The sequence below is a fragment of the Epinephelus lanceolatus genome, chromosome 3 (assembly GCF_041903045.1).
Source record: "Epinephelus lanceolatus isolate andai-2023 chromosome 3, ASM4190304v1, whole genome shotgun sequence".
NCBI lineage: Eukaryota > Metazoa > Chordata > Actinopteri > Perciformes > Serranidae > Epinephelus > Epinephelus lanceolatus.
Window position 1 is genome coordinate 21,593,232 of NC_135736.1, and position 21,413 is coordinate 21,614,644.

General features: G+C 40.6%; 2 protein-coding genes across 4 annotated transcripts; one reads left to right on the top strand and one right to left on the bottom strand.

The window, feature by feature from the left end:
- Window positions 1-261: 261 nt before the first annotated feature.
- On the bottom strand, window positions 262-9,368 carry LOC117255483 (uncharacterized). The gene is made up of 5 exons (XM_078166598.1): window positions 9,099-9,368; window positions 7,678-9,001; window positions 4,019-4,085; window positions 2,727-2,904; window positions 262-2,629 (listed from the first exon to the last, which is right to left on the bottom strand). Exons 1-5 carry the CDS (start codon window positions 9,268-9,270, stop codon window positions 1,398-1,400), a joined length of 2,973 nt encoding a protein of 990 aa, XP_078022724.1. The 5' UTR covers window positions 9,271-9,368; the 3' UTR covers window positions 262-1,397.
- Window positions 9,369-9,812: 444 nt separating this feature from the next.
- Window positions 9,813-21,002, top strand: rexo5 (RNA exonuclease 5). Of its 3 annotated transcripts, none has more exons than XM_033624506.2 (19): window positions 9,813-9,922; window positions 11,434-11,691; window positions 11,869-11,995; window positions 12,084-12,204; window positions 12,600-12,707; window positions 13,028-13,116; window positions 13,776-13,891; window positions 14,402-14,540; window positions 15,110-15,204; window positions 15,283-15,385; window positions 15,469-15,557; window positions 16,053-16,161; window positions 17,417-17,533; window positions 17,622-17,759; window positions 17,975-18,067; window positions 18,185-18,551; window positions 18,629-18,828; window positions 20,559-20,668; window positions 20,744-21,002. In XM_033624506.2, exons 2-19 carry the CDS (start codon window positions 11,441-11,443, stop codon window positions 20,796-20,798), a joined length of 2,427 nt encoding a protein of 808 aa, XP_033480397.1. In that variant the 5' UTR covers window positions 9,813-9,922; window positions 11,434-11,440; the 3' UTR covers window positions 20,799-21,002. The 3 variants fall into 3 exon arrangements, with proteins under 3 accessions (XP_033480397.1, XP_033480400.1, XP_033480398.1); XM_033624509.2 differs by having other exon boundaries at window positions 17,622-17,693; XM_033624507.2 differs by having other exon boundaries at window positions 9,827-9,922; window positions 10,626-11,691.
- The last annotated feature ends 411 nt before the right edge of the window (window positions 21,003-21,413 follow it).

Genomic DNA, 21,413 nt, shown 5'->3' on the forward strand with positions numbered 1-21,413 from the left:
GAAATATCAGCGGCCCTTTCCATGGACAAAGAGGAGCAACCTAAAATCCTCCAGGACCTTCGTAGTTGGGAAGATGAGCATTATGTTGATTCTCCAGCAGAAATGTTTACTTTCATTTTTCAAAAGAAAACGGACTGTGACAATTTCTGGACACAAGTTGTCGAGGTGAAGAACTACAAAGTTTTTGCCAGATTTGAAGAACAAGACTGATTTTTTTTTCTTTGTGGACCATGCAATAACAGTGCAATATACCCACTTAACTTTTTTTTTTTACTTGGTGTGAAATATTTTATTACAGTATTTCTATTACAGATTGGATAAAGGCGTTACATAAAAATCTTAACAGCTGTATAATCTCTTTATTCCTCTTCAATGATACAAAGCCTGTAGTACATGATTGGAAAATGCTGAGGTCAACAGCTGGAATGATCTCGAAGCAGTGTGTATACATACATACTCATTCATACTCATTCGTAGGGCACCATAGGCAATCGTCAGACAAATACACATACAAAACAAACATCCTCTACCCTACACTAGAAATCCACAACCCCAATAACCATGAACAACACACAAGTGCTCCTTATATAAAGTGCAACATCTTCTCCACAGAGGTTCAATTATTAATTTCACTGTTTATTGATGAGTACTCTCCTGACCAGCACAAATGATCTGTGAGCCCTTATTATACATACATACATACATACATACATACATATATATATATATATATATATATATATATATATATATATATATATATATATATATATATATATATACATACATATACAGTAGTGGCAGCTGCCTCGGAGGCTAGTGGCAGCTAGTGTAGGTAAAACAGTGGCAGTTGCCATGGCAACTCACTGGCAGCTATGGGAACACCTGAAGATGTAACCGGCAAGTGCCGAAGTACCGTCAGTTGCCCTCGGGAGCTGCCTCGACAGCGGCAGCTGCCACTACTGAGGCAGCTGCCTCGGTGGTGGCAGCTGGTGAGGCAGCTGCGACTAGCTGCCACAGCCACAAAATGCGCTAGCCCTCTCTCTTAATTAGATCAATTAATTACAGATCATAATTAATTGATCTCTCAATTTTTTTAATCTCTTGACAGCACTAATTAAAGCTACATTAATACACCAGCTGCAGAAAATGAATTTGCCATTATGTTACATTATATGGAGGGTTATCCACTAAAGATGATTCTAATAATTTCATTATACACAAACAAGTTCTGTGACTTATAATGATTTTGACTAATTCCATGACTTTTCCAGGTTTTCCATGACTCTTGCAAGTATAAAATTCAAACTTTAAAGCAGTCTCCTCCTTTTGTTCTTTATCTCACTAGTTTAACTTTTCCAGACCTGCAATTTCAATTAAAATTCAGGATTTGGACCTCACTCCCCACTTTTCTTAGCATGCTTTATGGAAGAGGCCTCTGAAAGCTCTGCCACATGTTTTGCATTTAAACAGTCTCTTTCCTGTATATGTGTGACTTCAACTGGAACCTCTGTGCTCAAGTGATGCACCTTTACACCTGTGTGCGTTCTCATGTGGGCTGTCAAGTTACTGGCAGATCTGAAGTGTCTCCCACATGTTTTGCAAGGATACGGCTTCTCCCCTGAATGAGTCCTCATGTGGTCTAACAAGACACTATTACGTCCAAAAGCTTTCCCACATACGTTACAAGTATGTGGCTTCTCACCTGTGTGAGTCCTCATGTGGACTAACAAGTCACCATTACGTCCAAAAGCTCTCCCACATATGTTACAACTATGTGGCTTCTCACCTGTGTGAGTCTTCATGTGGACTAACAAGTGACCATTATATCTGAAAGCTTTCCCACATACGTTACAAGTATATGGCTTCTCACCTGTGTGAGTCCTCATGTGGACTAACAAGACACCATTACGTCCGAAAGCTTTCCCACATACTTTACAAGTATACGGCTTCTCACCTGTGTGAGTCCTCATGTGGACTAACAAGACATTATTATGTCTGAAAGCTTTCCCACATACTTTACAAGTATGTGGCTTCTCACCTGTGTGGCTTTTCAGGTGTCTTTGCAATTTTGACTTGCACTCAAAAACTTTCCCACATACGTCACATTTTAAAGGCTTTTTACCTGTATTTAAGTTGATCACAGCAGAGGTGTGTGGACTGTTACTGTTAATTTCACTTTCATGATGTCTTTCCTCTGCTTGAAGCTCTGTGTTTCTAGTTGATCCTGAGTCTCCATGCTGGTATTCTTCCTCATCTTGGCTCTCAGCTACATGAGAGTTGTGAGAGAGCAGCTGGTGGTCACTGCTTGGTATCACAGAGCTTATAACTGGTATGATGACGACAGACTCTTTCTCTGCTGCACTTTGAGTGTCGTCATGAATGAAGTCCAGAGTCTGATCTTCACTGTGCTCACTTTCCTCATCAGCAGGAGTCAACATAAAGCCATCAGTCTCCTGCTTCAGTACAAGCTGCTCTCCCTCCTGACTGCTGCACACTTCCTCCTCTTCCTCTTTAATCTGTGAAGGCTCTGGGTGCTCTTGGTCCACACTGGACTTCCTCTCCTCAATACAGAGCTGCTGCTCAGGGACAACCTCCTCCTCCTTACACACATGTTGCTGTGGGAGCTCTGGAGGGACACACAACAACACCAACAGCATACTAATGCGATGCTACAGCAAATATACAGACATGGCAGTAAATTAGTTAAATTAGGTTTCACCCACCTGTCCTGTGTAACTTTATTTCAGGCTTCAAAACGATATCCAACAGTCTGCGCTGACGATCGATCTCTTCCTCGTACTCGACGATGGTTCTTATAAAAACTCCCAATATTTCTTCAGCAGCAGCAGTTAGTCGCTCGTTGACAAACTCTCTCAAAGACTCAGCTGAACACATTGTTGTCTAATGTAGGCTACAGTAAATGTGGCTCGAGGTTTAACTCATAGAGTAACCTCCCGAAGTTAACGCGACTGCCGCCTTTGTTATGTTTACTTCCGCCGGATGTTACACCAGTAAGTTCCGACGGTGAAATACATGAGGTTTTCATTTGTTCCGCTTCCAGTGGTTGGCGATTATAATTTCTAATATCAGTGTCCGGGCTGTAACAAGTAGTCTCAATATCATTGGTGGCTCATAAAAAGGCAGCAATAACTACACGGCTGTCTTTTTTTGGTGTTTAAAGGTCCCATATAATGCTTATTCATAGGTTCATACTTGTATTTGGGGTTTCTACTAGAACCTGTTTTCACGCTTTAATTAAATAACATATTATTTTCCTCATACTGTCAACCTGAATGTACTCGTATTCACCCTAAGTCTGAAACGCTCAGTTTGACCACCCGTCTCTTGAAGCTCTTCTCCTGAAAAAGCCCAGTCCGCTTTGATAGGTCAGTTTTATCAGGTCTTGATGGCATTTTAATAAAATGTACTTCTTCAGTCTCCTCATAATGAGACATTGTTCTTCATTCATTTCATGAACGCATCTCCACAGAAGTTTCAGCTGTGTTTATTGATCTTCAGGTGTGATTTGAGTAAAAAACATTTTAACCACACTCTGCAAACATGTGACTCCTCACTTCCAGAGTTCTTGTGTGTTTTGACCATGAACCAGAACTGACATGTCTCCTACTTGTTTTTAAAACACAAGGCCACTTGACTGTGTGAGATCTTATGTGCCTTTTTACTTGAGACACATCAAAGTTTCTTTTCCTGCAGGTCTTGGAGAGTTATGACTTCTCACCTGTGTGGATTCTCATGTGGGTCGTCAGGCTACTTTTACATCTCAAAGCATTCTCACATGTTGTCCAAGTAAATGGCTTCTCACCTGTGTGGATTGTGTGTGATGTTTGAAATGTTAATCTGGTCGTCAGTGGGACAAAAGAAATCCCGTGCTAACAAAGTTATCGTTTTTTTTTTAACTTTACTAAAATCATTAAGGGTTCATTTTCTGAAGTCAGCTGCTGTAGTGTACCTCCTCTAAATGTGGTCCGGCCAAACTGAGCTCTGGTCAACCTGCATTCTGATCGCGGTGGCTTCTGCGTGCATCTACACCTGCAGTAGCATTGCATTTTTCCTCATTCAGTCTACAGGCATAGATCACAGATGTAACAGGCACAAGGTAAAACCAGTTTTGCCCACATTCTGCTGTCATTGTTGACAAGTTGCTCATATGCACCAAAGAACACGGTGTCTGCAGATATAACCAAGGTAAATTTCAGACTTTTTAAGACATTTGTAATCCCACCTTATATGGAATTTAAAACCATCTCATGGCTGTCATACATGCAATTTATTATTGCAATATTCAGAGAAATACAGCAAGGAAAAAAAAATAGTTTTCTTCGGTCTGTACAATGATTGTAAACTGTCATTGGGTCTGTGAGGCTGGAGAAATGTTCACAGTAATGTGACCAAAGATATCTAATACCCATTGAATCTGAATTTAAGGTGTATTTCTTGACCTGAAAAAAGCTTTTGACACTGTTGATCACAACTTATTATTAAAGAAGTTATTTAAATATGGAATTAGAGGGGTTGCTTTAACATGGGTAAGTAGTTACTTGATAAATTGAAGTCAATATGTTCATATTTATAACGTCAACTCTAATCTGAAGGATGTCACATGTGGGGTTCCACAGGGATCTGTTCTGGGACCATTGCGATTTATATTATACATCAATGAAATATGTGTAATCTCCAGAATAATGAAAACAGTATTATTTGCAGATGACACCAACTTATTGTGCTGTGGCAACAACTTGGAACAGCTTCTGGATGATGTGGAAAATGATTTAAAAAAACTAAAGAGTTGGTTTGACTATGATAAACTAACACTGAACTTTCTTTCTCTAATAAAATTTCGTGGAGTAATAATTGATAATAAACTATGTTGGAAACCACACATTAATTATATTAAAAACAAAATATCAAAACCAGTTGCAATCCTTTACAAAATTAAAGATCTCGTGTGTCAAAAGTCATTATACCTTCTGTACTGCTCATTTATACTTCCATACATAACTTACTGTGTGGAGGTGTGGGGGAACACGTACAGTGCCAACACCAAACCAATATTTACACTACAAAAAAGTGCGATAAGAATAGTAAACAAGACCACCTACAGTGAACTGTCAAACCCACTCTTTATCAAACTAAAAACACTCAGGATTTAGGATTTAGTTGACCTCAAAACTGCACAGATTATGTATAAAGATAAAAATCAGTCATTGCCACAAAATATTCAGAATTTGTTCCAAGCAAGAGACAAACACCACAACTTGAGAGGACTGGATATGTTCAGTAAACCCTTGGTAACAACCAATTCCAAATATCACAGCATCACAGTCAAAGGAGTCAAAATATGGAATGAATGTAGAGATGAAATGAAAAACAGCAGCACTTTAAACAAATTTAAAAGATTGTTCAAAAACAGTAGATTGTATGAATATGAAGCACAGCTGGCATAGGAAGTATCTTCCTTCCATGGGTATCCAATCCACACTACAACTAGGTTCTCTCATATCACTTACATATAATCAGAACCAGAAGTATTCCAGCTCGCATTTGTGATTGTATTTCTTTAATTATGTATGTATGCATGCTAATATGCAACTGTTGGGAACATAAATTTGGGCTTCACACGGAGGCACCAAATATGTAGGGATTTAATTGGCTATCGGAAATAATTAATAATTATTGTCAATAATTAATAATCATGTCAAATAATGTGACTTAATTAACATTAAATCACCTCGTGGGGCACCATTCCCGTAAAGGGAAAAATGATAGCCATTTAAAGATATCAGTCTCAGAAAATAGGTTAAACTATTAATTTGGAGTTTGATTAATAATTAAATTAATGACAACAACCAAAATTAACATTAACGCCTGAAGGATTTCGGAGTTCTTGACACAGCAGCGGTTGACCATTCATTCACTCTTGTGCAACATTAAACAGACAGCAGGTATGATTCCAAAGAATTATATTTATTCACAAACTAGCAAAGCAAACCAAAACACACAAATTCTAACTAACTATATACAAGCTTGGTGTGTATATGTGTGTGTGTGCAAGAGAGAAAAGAGAAAGACAAAGGCGGGTGTGGTGATCAAGGAGCCGTTTGGCCTACAAAACAAAATGGTTGACAACAGGGAACTACAAGATGGCCGAATCAAAGCTGCCTTCAGGTTGGGGGAGGTGTCTGTCTGACCGTGTGGTCAGGACAAAGACAAAGGAAAAGAAGCGGGAACTTTGAGATGCCTGTTTGGGTGTAGCTCTGTTGAAAGCCTATTTGTTAATGAGTCTATGTGAATGTGATATGTGTTGCAAACAGTCTGGATTAGTGCAGAGATTGTTTAGTTGTGTGCAAGAATCTGCTTGTGAACAGTATTAGCAAACTAAACACTTAGCTTTGGCGAAGCCAACTAATCAATGACCTAACTGCAAACAATCACAACAATAACTCAATGACAGCATTAAATCACATACAACAAGTTAAACAGTCTTGCTTAGCTTGTAAAGCTGTGATAAGCTATGCCCAGTTGTTGCATTACCAATCCTTGAATGGATGGAAGAAAGAGTCACTTGGTGGTGTGCTGCTTTGTTAGCTAGCAGAAGAAGGCTGGGAGATGGTTTCAGGTGCAGTCTTTGTTGGGTCCTTTGTTCCAAAGGTGAAACTCTGAGGAAGCTGGACGCTCAGGGTTTAGCAGAGTTAGACGCTGGGTGCTAACTCACTAGGTTTTCTTCGTTGCTGGAACGCTAGTTGCAAACCTTGTGTTTGCAAGAGAGTCTGTGATCAATTGCCCTCCCTTTAGTGGTTTGGGCTATGGAGCAAGGGTCTGGGTCTCTGTGCTGGTCCAAGCAAGAGAGAGAGATCTGTTGGGAGGGAGCAGATCTTTGCAGGCCTGTGACATCACAGAGTCAAATGTTACTGTAAAAGTCCTGTCCAATCAAGTTGTGAGACTTGTGTCTCACTGAGGTGTGAGGTGAGACGTCCTGTGGAGATGGGTGTCACCTAGCTCTCTTTGTTTGAAGACAAAGAGCATGCAGAGGAAAAAGCCTTTAAATGTCCAGTGATGATTTTACCAAATGATAAATCATCTGTGGTCCTGTGAATCCCAACACATCTCTGAATCTATATTTAATTGTAGCAACATTACTTGAAATAACGGGTAGGTCAAGATAAGTGTATAACTTCTACCTACTCCTTTTCGAAGGCTAAATATTTAACTCTGTTACTATGATTGTTTTTTTAATTTTATTCTGTATGACTGATTACATTATTGATCACCTATATTTTGTTTTATTTTATTTATGTTCGAAATAAAGAATCTAAAAAAAAGAAAAAGAAAAAAAAGATGGTAAACAAACACTATCACACATCGACGCATATTAAAGCTACATTACGACGCCAGCTGCAGAAAATGAATTTGCCATTATGTTACATTATATGGAGGGTTATCCACTGAAGATGATTCTAATAATTTCATTATACACAAACAAGTTCTGTGACTTATAATGATTTTGACTAATTCCATGACTTTTCCAGGTTTTCCATGACTCTTGCAAGTATAAAATTCAAACTTTAAAGCAGTCTCCTCCTTTTGTTCTTTATCTCACTAGTTTAACTTTTCCAGACCTGCAATTTCAATTAAAATTCAGGATTTGGACCTCACTCCCCACTTTTCTTAGCATGCATTATAGAAGAGGCCTCTGAAAGCTCTGCCATATGTTTTGCATGTAAACCGTCTCTCTCCTGCATATGTGTGACTTCAACTGGAACCCCTGTGCTCAAATGATGCACCTTTACACCTGTGTGCGTTCTCATGTGGGCTGTCAAGTGACTGGCAGTTCTGAAGTGTCTCCCACATGTTTTGCAAGGATACGGCTTCTCCCCTGAATGAGTCCTCATGTGGATTAACAAAACACTATTACGTCCGAAAGCTCTCCCACATACGTTACAAGTATGTGGCTTCTCACCTGTGTGAGTCCTCATGTGGACTAACAAGTCACCACTACGTCCGAAAGCTTTCCCACATACATTACAAGTATGTGGCTTCTCACCTGTGTGAGTCCTCATGTGGACTAAAAAGTGACCATTATAGCTGAAAGCTCTCCCACATACGTTACAAGTGTACGGCTTCTCACCTGTGTGAGTCCTCATGTGGACTAACAAGACACCATCACGTCTGAAAGCTTTCCCACATACTTTACAAGTATATGGCTTCTCATCTGTGTGAGTCCTCATGTGGACTAACAAGACACTATTATGTCCGAAAGCTTTCCCACATACGTTACAAGTATACGGCTTCTCACCTGTGTGAGTCCTCATGTGGACTAACAAGACATATTTACGTCCAAAAGCTTTCCCACATACATTACAAGTATGTGGCTTCTCACCTGTGTGGGTTTTCAGGTGTCTCTGAAATTTTGACTTGCACTCAAAAACTTCCCCACATACGTCACATTCTAAAGGCTTTTTACCTGTATTTAAGTTGATCACAGCAGAGGTGTGTGGACTGTTACTGTTAATTTCACTTTCATGATGTCTTTCCTCTGCTTGAAGCTCTGTGTTTCTAGTTGATCCTGAGTCTCCATGCTGGTATTCTTCCTCATCTTGGCTCTCAGCTACATGAGAGTTGTGAGAGAGCAGCTGGTGGTCACTGGTTGCTTGTGATATCACAGAGCTTATAACTGGTATGATGACGACAGACTCTTTGTCTGCTGCACTTTGAGTGTCGTCATGAATGAAGTCCAGAGTCTGATCTTCACTGTGCTCACTTTCCTCATCAGCAGGAGTCAACATAAAGCCATCAGTCTCCTGCTTCAGTACAAGCTGCTCTCCCTCCTGACTGCTGCACACTTCCTCCTCTTCCTCTTCCTCTTTAATGTGTGGAGGCTCTGGGTGCTCTTGGTCCACACTGGACTTCCTCTCCTCAATACAGAGCTGCTGCTCAGGGACAACCTCCTCCTCCGTACACACATGTTGCTGTGGGAGCTCTGGAGGGACACACAACAACACCAACAGCATACTAATGTGATGCTACAGCAAATATACAGACATGGCAGTAAATTAGTTAAATCGGGTTTCACCCACCTGTCCTGTGTAACTTTATTTCAGGCTTCAAAACGATATCCAACAGTCTGCGCTGACGATCGATCTCTTCCTCGTACTCGACGATGGTTCTTACAAAAACTCCCAATATTTCTTCAGCAGCAGCAGTTAGTCGCTCCTTGACAAACTCTCTCAAAGACTCAACTGAAGACATTGTTGTCTAATGTAGGCTACAGTAAATGTGGCTCGAGGTTTAACTCATAGAGTAACGCCTTTGTTGTGTTTACTTCCGCCGGATGTTACACTATTAAGTTCCGACGGTGAAATACATGAGGTTATCACGAGTTCCGCTTCCAATGGTTGGCAACTATAATTTCTAATATCAGTGTCCGGGCTGTAACAAGTAGTCTCAGTATCATTGGTGGCTCATAAAAAGACAGCAATAACTACACGGATGTCTTTTTTTTTTGTTGGTGTTTAAAGGTCGTAGTAATAGTAGTAATCCAATATCTTGGTTGAACAACGAACCTCATTTCCGGTTTTACCATTTTTTCGTCAAAACAAAAGCATGAATTTCCTCAGTCCATATAAAACAACATGAATAAAAACATTTATAAGCCTATATAGTGTCATTGTGACCAAATTGATCGAAATCTACGCAATTTCAGCTATGTTTATTGACGGAAATCTATTACCACAGTCAATACATGCGTTTATTTTTTTAGTTACAAACCGGAAATAGCGCTTGTAGTTTTTGTTACTTTATAGCACTACTGTAACGTGCAGCAGTTCCTGTGAAACGTGTTTTTAGCCTCTACAGGGTCAGAATAACATGCATGTGGAAGCCGCAGGACAAATAACATCTGGTATGTAATCATATTTTTCTTGTAACTATTGTCAAGCGTGGACCCATCCTGTACATACTCTCAATTTATAATGTTATAGCTGTAACTTATTCTTTAAATATATTAGCTAGCTAAGAGTGTAGTGTTTCCTGTGTAACTTACTCTTAACTCACACTTTAGTTTAAATGAGTTTAGTTCACTGTTTCAGGGTGGAATGTGCCACACTGGAATCAGTTCACTTAGCCTACACCTGCAAACAAAATGCTTAAACTTACTGTATTTTATTTACTAGACAGTTTCAGCACTAATAAAGCAAACACCTTATGATACAGTCACTACTAGATATGCTTTTAATGCACATGTCCTCCTAATAATGGGATAAAGTACCATAGAATTTAAGCCACAACTTATCCTATTAATCACTGTGTTGCTTTACAGCTTAAGTAATCTAAATAACCAAATCACCAGCATGTTATTCTACATATTCTGATAAATAAATACATAAAATAAAACTAGGTTTTACCTGGTGAAGGATGAAGTTGCTCCAGAATATCAGTCAGTCAAGTAGTTGCTGATTGGACTGAGTAATTTTTGATATTTTTCAATACTTATGCCAATATAATAGGCTACCTATACTAAAACATAACTTGTTTCAGTGCCGCACATTGAGGAATATATTTCTATATTATTTTTTACACAAACCCTGCTCTGTTTTTTGTTTCAGACGTCTATGATGGAATTTACCTGCAGAATTACTTTGAAGCTTCTTTTCTTCATCTCCTTCTCAGTGTTTATTGTTTTATAGTGTTAAGGTTTTATGTTTTCTTAATACAAAGCAGCTGCTGTCTAAAATACAGTTTAAGATTATAATTTTAATAAGGAAATACCTGATCAAAGAATAAGTTAACAGCACTTACAGCATAATTGGCAGTTTTGATATTTGAAGCTACAGACACATTTTAGTCAATTTCTAAAAAGTATTGAGCTTTAATTCAAAGACTAGTCGGCCAAACACAGGACTTCCTGTTCTACCTTCATTTAATTAAATCTTAGACGTACACAAAGTCCTGCTTAAATGATAGAGCTTCTGGATGATGTGGAAAATGATTTAAAATAAACTAAAGAGTTGGTTTGACTACAATAAACTAACACTGAACTTTCTTTCTCTAATAAAATGTCTTGGAGGAATAATTGATAATAAACTATGTTGGAAACCACACATTAATTATATTAAAAACAAAATATCAAAATCAGTTGCAATCCTTTACAAAGTTAAAGATCTTGTGTGTCAAAAGTCATTATACCTTCTGTACTGCTCATTTATACTTCCATACATAACTTACTGTGTGGAGGTGTGGGGGAACACGTACAGTGCCAACACCAAACCAATATTTACACTACAAAAATTCCTGTTCTACCTTCATTAAATTAAATCTTAGACGTACATAAAGTCCTGCTTAAATGATAGAGTTTGACATTTGACAGTTAGGAGACAAAGTCATTTCAAATGTCTTTTTAAAAAAATCTCCCAGCTTAAACATGGAGCCTTCTGCAGCAGCAGGATGCAACGGAAAGAAAAGAAAGAACACCGCCCCCACAGCACATGAGGAAGCCAAGAGATTAAAAATTGGTCAGGAAAGTGAGGAGACGCCGGAGTATGGACATTCCTCCCGCTCACCGCAGATCGCTGTGCTGCTCGACCGCCTTCAACAACCAATTACACCGAATGAGCTGACAGAGCTGCTGCATTATGCCGCTCTGGGGAAAACAGGTGGCATTAAACAGCCCAGGTAATGACTGTGGAAGTAAGGTGTAATCTACTTCATCAGTTGTATCCAAATAACTCTCTGTAATGCACTTTTACTGTGTCCCTGTGCTCCGGCAATAATCTAAATGATCCTTTTAAAGTCTACACCACTTAAACTCTCAAAGTCTTCTCATCTTCTTCCCCACTGTGTCTCCTGTAGTTGGTGTCGCCTCCACCATCAGAAGAAGATTAAAGCTGTGAATGTGGTGATCGTGGAGGGCCTGACCCAGAGTCACTTTTACAAGCACTACCTCAGCTTGCGACACCTCAGGACCAACTACACCACTGTAAGAACAAGAAGAGATCTATACATATATGGATGGTGTCAGTGTTTTGGGTTAACACTGATCCTTGTTGTTTATCTGCCTGGATTAGAGGGTGACTTTTACTCCATCACCTACCGACCTGGTGTCAGGAATCTTCAGCAGTGAAGTTCCTAAATCGGATGGTACATCTTTTTCTCAAAGACAGAGTGAGAGCAGTAAACTGGACAAAGGTGAGAGTCATGTGTGGATGTGTTTTGAGTGTCGACTTTGGTTGTCAAAACATGATGATGTAGCCCACACAACTTTACCGTTTCCCAGTTTTTTTAAAGGCTGCTAAAGAGTTAAATGTTTCAATATTTCCTGGACTTTTTAATTTGTTCTGTGTGACGTAATGAACAATGATTGTTTCATATCCTCACTTTAATCAACTGTTAGTCAAAATAATCTTATTGTGTGTAGTTAATGATCCTCTGAATGCTCTAATTTTCATCCCTAGAATATTGTCACGTTATAATATTGTGGCATGAAGTCAAAACATTACACCACTCAGCAGTAGTTTTGTTTTCCCCCAGAGTTTCTACTCTTACTGATTATTGGGTGTGTGTGTTATTGTGCACTGCTGCAGCACTGTGGTGTCACCCAGTAATCACCAAGTTTGGGACACAGAAGAGAGGACTGACTGCATATGTTCTCACTGAGGAGGAGATGATCAAGAGACACTACCCACTCAAAGGTGACTCTTTTTTTTATTACATCTGCAGTAAGCAGGATAAATGAAGTATTTCCTTGCTGGATGCTTTCATGTTGTTGTTGTTGTTGTTGTTTTTTCTTACTGCCGACTGTATCTTAGAAATCATGAAGCTGTGTTTTCCCTGTCCTCACTAAAATGTGCACCTAGATTTTCCTACCATAGATACATTTTTTTAATCAAAAGCTCAATTTTTGGGGGTCAAAACGTGCTGGGTTAGTGTGGATGTGGTCTCACTCTTTCTTGGTTGCTTTCTGTGTCTCCATCTCTGTGATCTCACTTCTTTTTTGTTTTTGTTTGCACAGGAATGCCAGGCTTTGAGGAGTTTGTGTGCACAGACAGTGTTGACAGCGTGACTGACAGCAGCCCTCTGTATGGGCTTGACTGTGAAATGGTGAGATGCTCCCGGTTATATTCTTCATTCCCATTTCATTGCAGAATCCAGTTATGTATGTTCAAACGATCAACACAGCAGTATGTGCTGTGACAAATCCATGTTTCATACATAATGCAGTGTTGCACAAGTGCAGTGTTCTTGATACGCCAGTTTTACAGTTCCATTTTAAGTGATATGTTACGAGTACACCGGCTATACCATTGCATCAAGTTTAAAAAACAAAAAGTTTCCCTTTGGAGAAGTCTGCGTAAACGATCCCCACCTCTAATGGGCACCTGTATTGATTCTCAACCTTCTATCCTCATTAAAGAATCATTACTCTTGTGTACCTCTTTAAAGTGTTTGGCCATGGAGTGGTCTTCCTAATCGCATATTTATGTTCTGACAGTCTATCTTTTTGTGCATCCTACATAAAAACAGTTGCATGGGCATGTTAGACCAAACCATGTCTAAACTGTCAAACAACCTGTTTTTTATGTCCTCTCCTTTAGCGCAGACTCCATTTATTCAGTATTTCTCAGCCTCTTATAATGGTGATATTATTTCTTTTGTGGATTTTGTGAGAAAGATGTTTAAAAGAAGTTTGTGTCTTGAGTTATTTGAAGGTTTCTATCCCTGTTCCAGCTGTTAACCAGTGTGTCCATGTTGTGTTTCAGTGTCTAACAGAAAAGGGAAATGAGTTGGCTCGTGTCTCTCTGGTGGACAGTGATGGAAACTGTGTGCTGGATGAGCTGGTGAAACCTCAAAACCGAATCCTCAACTACCTCACCAGGTACACACACATACGCACACACACTCACAGACATACACTTATGTATTAAAGCAAGCACATTTTCAAGTAGTGTTTCTATTTTACACCTGTTAAACACCAACGCAGCATTGTAGCAACCACAAAACTCACAGACCAAGTCATTAATTTTTTATTTTTTGTAACCGCTTATCCTGTTGGGGGTTGCGGGGGGCTGGAGCCTATCCCACCTGACATTGGGCGAGAGGCAGGGTACACCCTGGACAGGTCACCAGACTATCACAGGGCTGACACATAGAGACAGACAACTGTTCACACTCACATTCACACCTACGGACAATTTAGAGTCACCAGTTAACCTGCATGTCTTTGGACTGTGGGAGGAAGCTGGAGTACCCCGAGAAAACCCACGCTGACACAGGGAGAACATGTATCAGTACTCATGGGAAGCTTCTCGTCCAATCACATCACTTGATCAGATTAAAATGTTATAACACATTTTTGTTCCCCATGCTGCTGGGTCCCTTCTGACAGGTTCTCTGGTATTACCGCAGCGATGTTGCGACCAGTCAGAACCACCCTGCGAGATGTCCAAGTAAAGCTCAGGACGTTGTTGCCGAGCGATGCAGTTTTGGTGGGGCATTCACTCAACAACGACCTCATGGCTCTGAAAGTGAGTTGCTACTGACAGTTTGATTTCTGCTTGTAACAGTGTTATCATCAGGACAAGGTTGAGTCCTGAGTTAAAGATGTTACAGATTACTGAACAGATTTTTGTTGCAGAACTTTTCCTCTTTCCTCTCCCATTAATCATCTCATGATCCGGTGAAATGTATCTTGCCCTTCTTTGGAGAGGCTGGGCCCTTAGGCTGAAAACCATGGGACTGAAATACAATATTGTAATAAAGTGGTGTATAAAAGTAAATCTCTGGTGTATCAATTTAAAAAAGCTTTGTACAGTAAGTTAGGAACTTTATTGTCCAGTATAAGGGAATGTTTTTGTACCTTTATCACACTCAAAAAATGAATAAACAGACATTGGGAGCACCAGGAACAAGATATCTGTAACATGTCAGTAACTCATATCAGTTGTTTAATAAAAAGGCAGAGAATTGCATTGTCAAAAATGTCAGTATTTCTGGATTTTAAAATAGTGATTTTATTCCCTTCATGTCAGCAATCATTTTAAAGTAGTCACAAAAGTTTGAAGTTTCGCCCTATATTGTGTTTGTGTCCCTGCAGCTGATCCACCAGCATGTAATCGACACCTCGCTGCTGTACAGGAGAGAGTTTGGGCAGAGGTTTAAGCTGAAGGTCCTGGCTGAGACAGTGCTGAAGTAAGCTGAGTCTGTCTGTGTCTCCCTGTCTCTCTCACCCAGCACGGCTTATAATTAAATTTTCCACTTGTGTCCCAGGAGGCAAATACAAACTGAAGAGAACAGGGGTCATAATCCCATTGAGGATGCCGTGGCAGCCCTGGAACTGGCTGAGTACTTTATTAAAACAGGACCACGTCAGGTGACACATCGCTTCCTAACACACACACACTTACGCACACACATACAATTTATATAACTTGTTCTGTGTGTGCCTGCCGTCAGGTTGTAGAACTTCATCTGGAAGAGCTGTGGGGATATACGATCGTGGAGGAGTCCACTGACTGTGCACCTGCACCCACACCAAGTCTCAGGTGCACTACATTACATAATCTGTACACCTCTTTCCACTCTTTACATTTGACTGTAGTTATTCAAACCGTGTCCAGACTTAGTCAGATGAACTGTATCTTTACTCTGGGTTTTTGCCTCCATGATGGGTCAGCAGTTTCCACGCCTCAGGATGGAGCTTTTAAAAATGCTCCCCATGGTGGATCAATACGAAATACAGCCTTTTGCAGTGGTGAAATATAGCTTTTGAAAATGTCTACTCAAATGTCTATGATTTAGTTGTCCCATGGAATCATTTTAGCTACAGCACAAGGGTGTATGAGGTTAAACACCATCACTGAATCTAAAATAATAGACTTGTGGGAGAAATACATCTTCTGTCACTACTTACAGCTTTAAAATCCAATCAATAAATCTATACAAGGATTCTGTTCTACATTCACAATGTGAAACTCATCTCATCACATGTTCTGCTGCAGTTATATCTGACATATTCTCCGTCTTTATTTCTCCTGCAGGTTTTCTGACATCCTGCAGACACTCGGCCGATCAGTAGCCTTTATAGGAAAGCGTTCTGACATCACCCTGGATCCTTCCAATCAGCTGTGGCACAGCTCTGACAAAGAGGTGAGACGAGAAGTTTTCTGGAACCGTCTACTGCCTCCTGACCTTTAAATAACCTTGGTTTTCTACCCAAAATATGTATTGATCTATTTTTTATTTGTGGTACATATAAAGCAAGTTGTCATAAATGGTTTGCTGGTCTCCATTCAGATGTGAATATCTCCAAGCATTTGGTTTTTGTGAATAATCTTTGCTGGAAATTCTGCCTAATTTGATTACAAACTATAAAGTGACAAAGAGATGAATGAAGTTGTTCTTTTTGTCCAAGAGATGACTTAAATTAAGTTCGGTCTGTCTGTAGCTTATCTTGCGTACTACTGGACCCATCAGCCTAACAATATTTTGTGCACAGTTGTGACTGCGACATCAGCAGTGATTTGGGCATTGTGCCGGTCCGTTGTGGTAAAAAAAAAAGGAGCTGAGCCAGAAGGCAAAGCTCTCGATATAGCAGCCCCTCTGTGTTCCAACCCTCATCTGTGGTCATGAGCTTTGGTTGATGACCCAAAGAATGAGACCGTGGATAGAAGCGGCCAAAACAAGATTTGTCTGCAGGTTGACTGGGCTCAAGTTCAGAGATAGGGTGAGGAGATCAGACATCTAGAGGTAGCTCACGGTAGAGCCGCTGCTCCTTTGCTTCGAAAGGTGCCAGTTAGGGCGCTTCAGGCAAAGGCCAGATTTTTTGGGCCATGACAAACCAACATTTTGCCCTTCGTTGTCGCTCAAAAACTGACATCCATAGAAAAGCTTGGTCCCATTTTGAACCGGAGCATCTGCGGATTAATTCCATACCCGATATGTTATGATCCACTAAAATTAGACACGATGTGAGAAGTATAAATTCCCATTTTTGTTATCTTCGCCACCATATTGACTGTAAGAGAGTTGGAGGGACAGTTGGGTGAGATTCAACTGTTCTTTGTTTGGGAGGTGAGGAAAGGTTTTATTGGACGTTGTGTTTGAGGTTTGTCTCCATAAAGCCTGCCTACTCTGGTTATACCTTGATAATGTAACCTGTATATTGTGTCCTTTTACTTTACTGTCATGCATACATGCTGGACACAAAGCCTATCCTGCACTCCCTGTTCCCCAGACACACCTGTTATATACTATTGGTGAATATATGTGAATTGTAGCCCTTTTCCTCTTTTTCCTCCACTCACTATAAGTCCTGCACCTTTCTTCTGTTTCCTTTACATCCTCCCGTTAACTCCCTCCTTTCCCTCTCTCTACCTCTTTTACTTTATCTCGTTTCCTTCAGGTGCTGGCCTCTTTCAGGAGACAGACCAAGTGTCCGTTCCTCTCAGTGCTCCAGTTCTCTTCCCTCTCTGACCATCTCAAGAAGTGCATCCCTTATCAGGAGCGCCAGCACCAGAGGGTGAGGCATTCATTCAGAACGTCTGATGAATTTGAAGTGTCCGAGTGTTGTTTTAACGTACTGCTAAATCTGTGTGTTTATCCTGCAGGTGTGTGCAAACCTTCGAGATATGTGTGTGGTGTTTGCCGGGCCCTTCCCTGCAGGATTCTCGGAGAGAGAAGTGAGGCGGCTGTTTTGTTGCTGTGGACCGGTTCAGAAAATCAAAATGTTGCAAACCGCAGTCAGGGTATATCTCAACTACATGATCCTTAGTTTACAATTAATATACTGTGTTTGTATTTCTGTCATGGATGAACACATCATCCACTGAATACCTCTTAAGACGTGGTTATAATTACTGCTTCAGTGCATCTTAAAATAGAACTGTAAAAGCTGTTTTCCCTGCTCTTGGATGTGCTCTATTAATCTCACCTATATTTTCTGACAATGTTTGGTCTCCAGGTTCATGCAGAGGTAGAGTTTGAGCTGCTGGAGGGAGCTATGCTGGCTTTAAAAACTTTGAATGGACTTAATGTGCAGGGACAGTCCATCAAGGTAACACTCTTCCCTTTTACTGTCACTTTTTCCCTTTACATTATGGTTAAAGTTATTTCAGAACCTTTGTAGTCGGCTGTATCTCCAACATGTGTCTCTTGTGTGTGCCTTTTCTAGGTCCAGAGACCTGTCTACGAGTCAATGCTAGACTTAGATCTGACTCTTGATGCTTTGACGGCTGACAGTCTGAATGCCAGTCATATCTATGCTGTGAAATTAAAATCCAGTATGGTTGAGGGCATACACACTCCTGTAAGGGTCAATGGACACACATCAGAAGCCAAATGTTTGGACATTACATTGGTTAAATCAGCTAACAGGTTGCCCCCAGCAAAAGTAAACGGTCAACAGTTGCAGCCTGCAACCACCACAAAGTCTAAACTGTCTGAGGAGATGGTCAGAGAGACATTTGGTCACTTTGGTTCGGTGGAGAGAGTCGTCCTGCCTGCCAAACACGGAAAACATGCAAGACATGGATACATAAGTGAGTTAAAAGTTACTATCTCTTGCCTCATATGTCTGGAGTCCGAACAGTTTCTAACATGTGTCTGTGGTTGACAGAGTTTGAGAGCTCAGAGGGCAAACATGCAGCCCTCGGCTCCTCCGAGGATCTTCGTAAGGAAAACTACCTCATCTGTCCATCCCTAACTCCACCCCACTTACCCTCGTGGGCTGCCATGACAACACCAATCACCATGGAAGATCCTGACATGGAAGCAGCAGAAGACGAGGAGAGGACCCACATGCACAACAGGTCTCAGGTAGGACTCCAGCTGGTTGTTGTTATTGATGTCTGCGTGTTTTAAGTCGTGAATTGCAAAACTGATGTCAAACTCATGTGTCTACCTGCTGGAAACTTGCAACATGAAGGAGTCATGGCGGAGAGAAGGAAACGGTTCCAAATTAATAAAGAATCGGCCCAATACGCAGAATCCCTGATGGTACGGGTATCAATAAAAGCTTACCAGTTCTCATTCCTGCACATTCCCAAAGTCACTGTTTTGAAAAAGGAGTCAGTGCCGGTGAAAATGGCTGCTGTCTGTGTTGTGTTCAGACAGTTTAATCTCTTCTGCCCCACTGGTGTTGAGACTCTGAAGAATAATCGGCTCTCCATTTTTCATCCATCTGGAAATGTTTTTTCAGCCACACGGGGGTACTGGTGTAGCTGTAGTTTTATATACTTACTTTTATACGGTTGCTTGAGCATCACAGTTACCTTTCAGCTGGCAGGCTCAGCCGATTCTCAGTAGATATTTTCTAGACAAAAATCTCAGAGAGAGAGCTGAGCTTTTAATATTTAGGCTGGCTTTGTGCGTCTAATTTTGGTCTGTCTCGCTTTCTTAAAGAAAACATTCAAATCTGAATGTTTACACAACCACAGAAAGTGACAATGCTTTTGGGCTGGTTGGAATTCACGCACAATGCAGAGAGTTGTGAAGTGCACCCGAGGCAGAGTAATTGCTGCATTTGTGATCTGATCTTTCAGACCCTTACAGTTTATGATTTAGATAGAGAGAAAGATAGAGAGGAAATTCTTTTCCCCAGCTAGTGGTGTATGCAAAAACACAGAATTAATACACGAGAGACAAAAACGTGGGTTGGTATTAAACACAAGAAAGACTTAAAAGAGCTTGTGTAGCTGTGGGAATAGAGCTCTTGCTGATACGGGCCTTACACATGGGATAGTCTATACCTACATCCAGAAGGACGGGGGATAAAGTACTGGTGGAGTGGATCATCTGGGTCGTGAGTGCTTTGCGGATCAGGAATGGGGTGACACAGTCAGATAGGTGATGGGTAGGAATACCTGAGTTTGCTAGCTCAATGAGTAGTTAGCTTTAGGAGTTCATTCTTGTTGGTGACTGTGAGCATATGGAAAAAACAGATGGCACAGAAGACGAAGATGGGGTTGTACCGACAGGGGGTTCAATTTACAGATGGCTGTAAGTCTTTGCTAACAACATTACTGTCCAGTGTAATGCCAAGGTATCTTAGAGACTCCACCACCTCCACCTTTTCCCCTCTGATGGTGAGACCAGAGCAGGCCAGTGTTTTGGGGGGCTAAAGGACAGTTCTTTAGTTTTTGGGATGTTAAGATGGAGAAAATTATTGTCACACCACAAGCTAAAATGGGATATGTATTTGTTCATAGGCCAAGAAAGAGTCACTGTTATTAAGTAGTGTAAGGATTGCTGTGACATCTGCATATTTAAAGTAGAGGGTAGCGGTGGTGGACGGACTCCGACAGTTATTCGTAGATGGTGTGTAAAGAAATGGACTGTGTACACACCCCTGTGGAGAGCCACTGTTGAGAGTAATGAAGTGTGACCGTGATTTTTCAACCTTTGCTGCTTGAGGTCTGTTGGAGAGGAGGTTATGGATCCAGTGAATAAGGGGTGATTGAACTTCTTAATTACGTGATGACGCTGAATTGTGTTAAAAGTATTTATTAAACAAATGTAATAAAGACTCCAATGTGTGATCTGTGTAGGACCAGGAAATGGATAACATGATGGGGAAGCTGGACCGCCGCCTGCGGAAGCTCTTTAGATCCCTCCCAGAAGGCACCTTGTCTGTGGTCGTGCTGCGTGGACACACCAGGTGAGAACTCTTGCGGAGTTTGAGAAAAATCTGCTGCTTAATTAAATACTTACACACCCTTTTTCTCTTCCACAGTGCTCATGGCCAGCTTCCTGGTTTGTGCCTTATGGAGGTCAAGCAAGGGTCATGAGGAGAACAGAGACCCCATCCTCTGTGGGAGTGAGCGCTGCGTAGTTTGACTATTTGACCGCAGTTCACAGGCAGTATTTAACATGACTGACCGCTGTGTGGGAGACTCCTCGGCTCTGATTGGACTCTAGATCAGACCGTTTCATGTAAAACTGTGTGGATGTTGAGTTTCAGCAAATTAAAAAAGATATTTTTATAAAAGTTACCAACTGTAGCTTTAGTGATGGCTCCTTTTTTTTTTAGTGTCCCAGTAAGCATGGTCTATACAAGGATGATGAAATGGGAGCAGCTAAATGGAATTCAGCCATCATGTTTTATTTTTTTAAATGGCTGTGGCATTTGCATAGAAGTATGACTGTACAGACGAATTTGGGTTGGTAGACTTAAATTTTTAGATCATTAGAGTGTAAAATACTAAAGAACAATGCAAGTTTTTAATAGAAGTTTCTGTTCAGTAAGGTCAGTGTTGTCCCATTATTTCTAGCAGAGTTGGAGAGAATACTAAAATATTTCACCTGAATACAAATAATACTTTTTAAATATCAAAATGTATCCAGAATTACTTTGAATACTTTAGTCAATTCAATTTTCTTTCACCATTTCAACAGGACCTCAG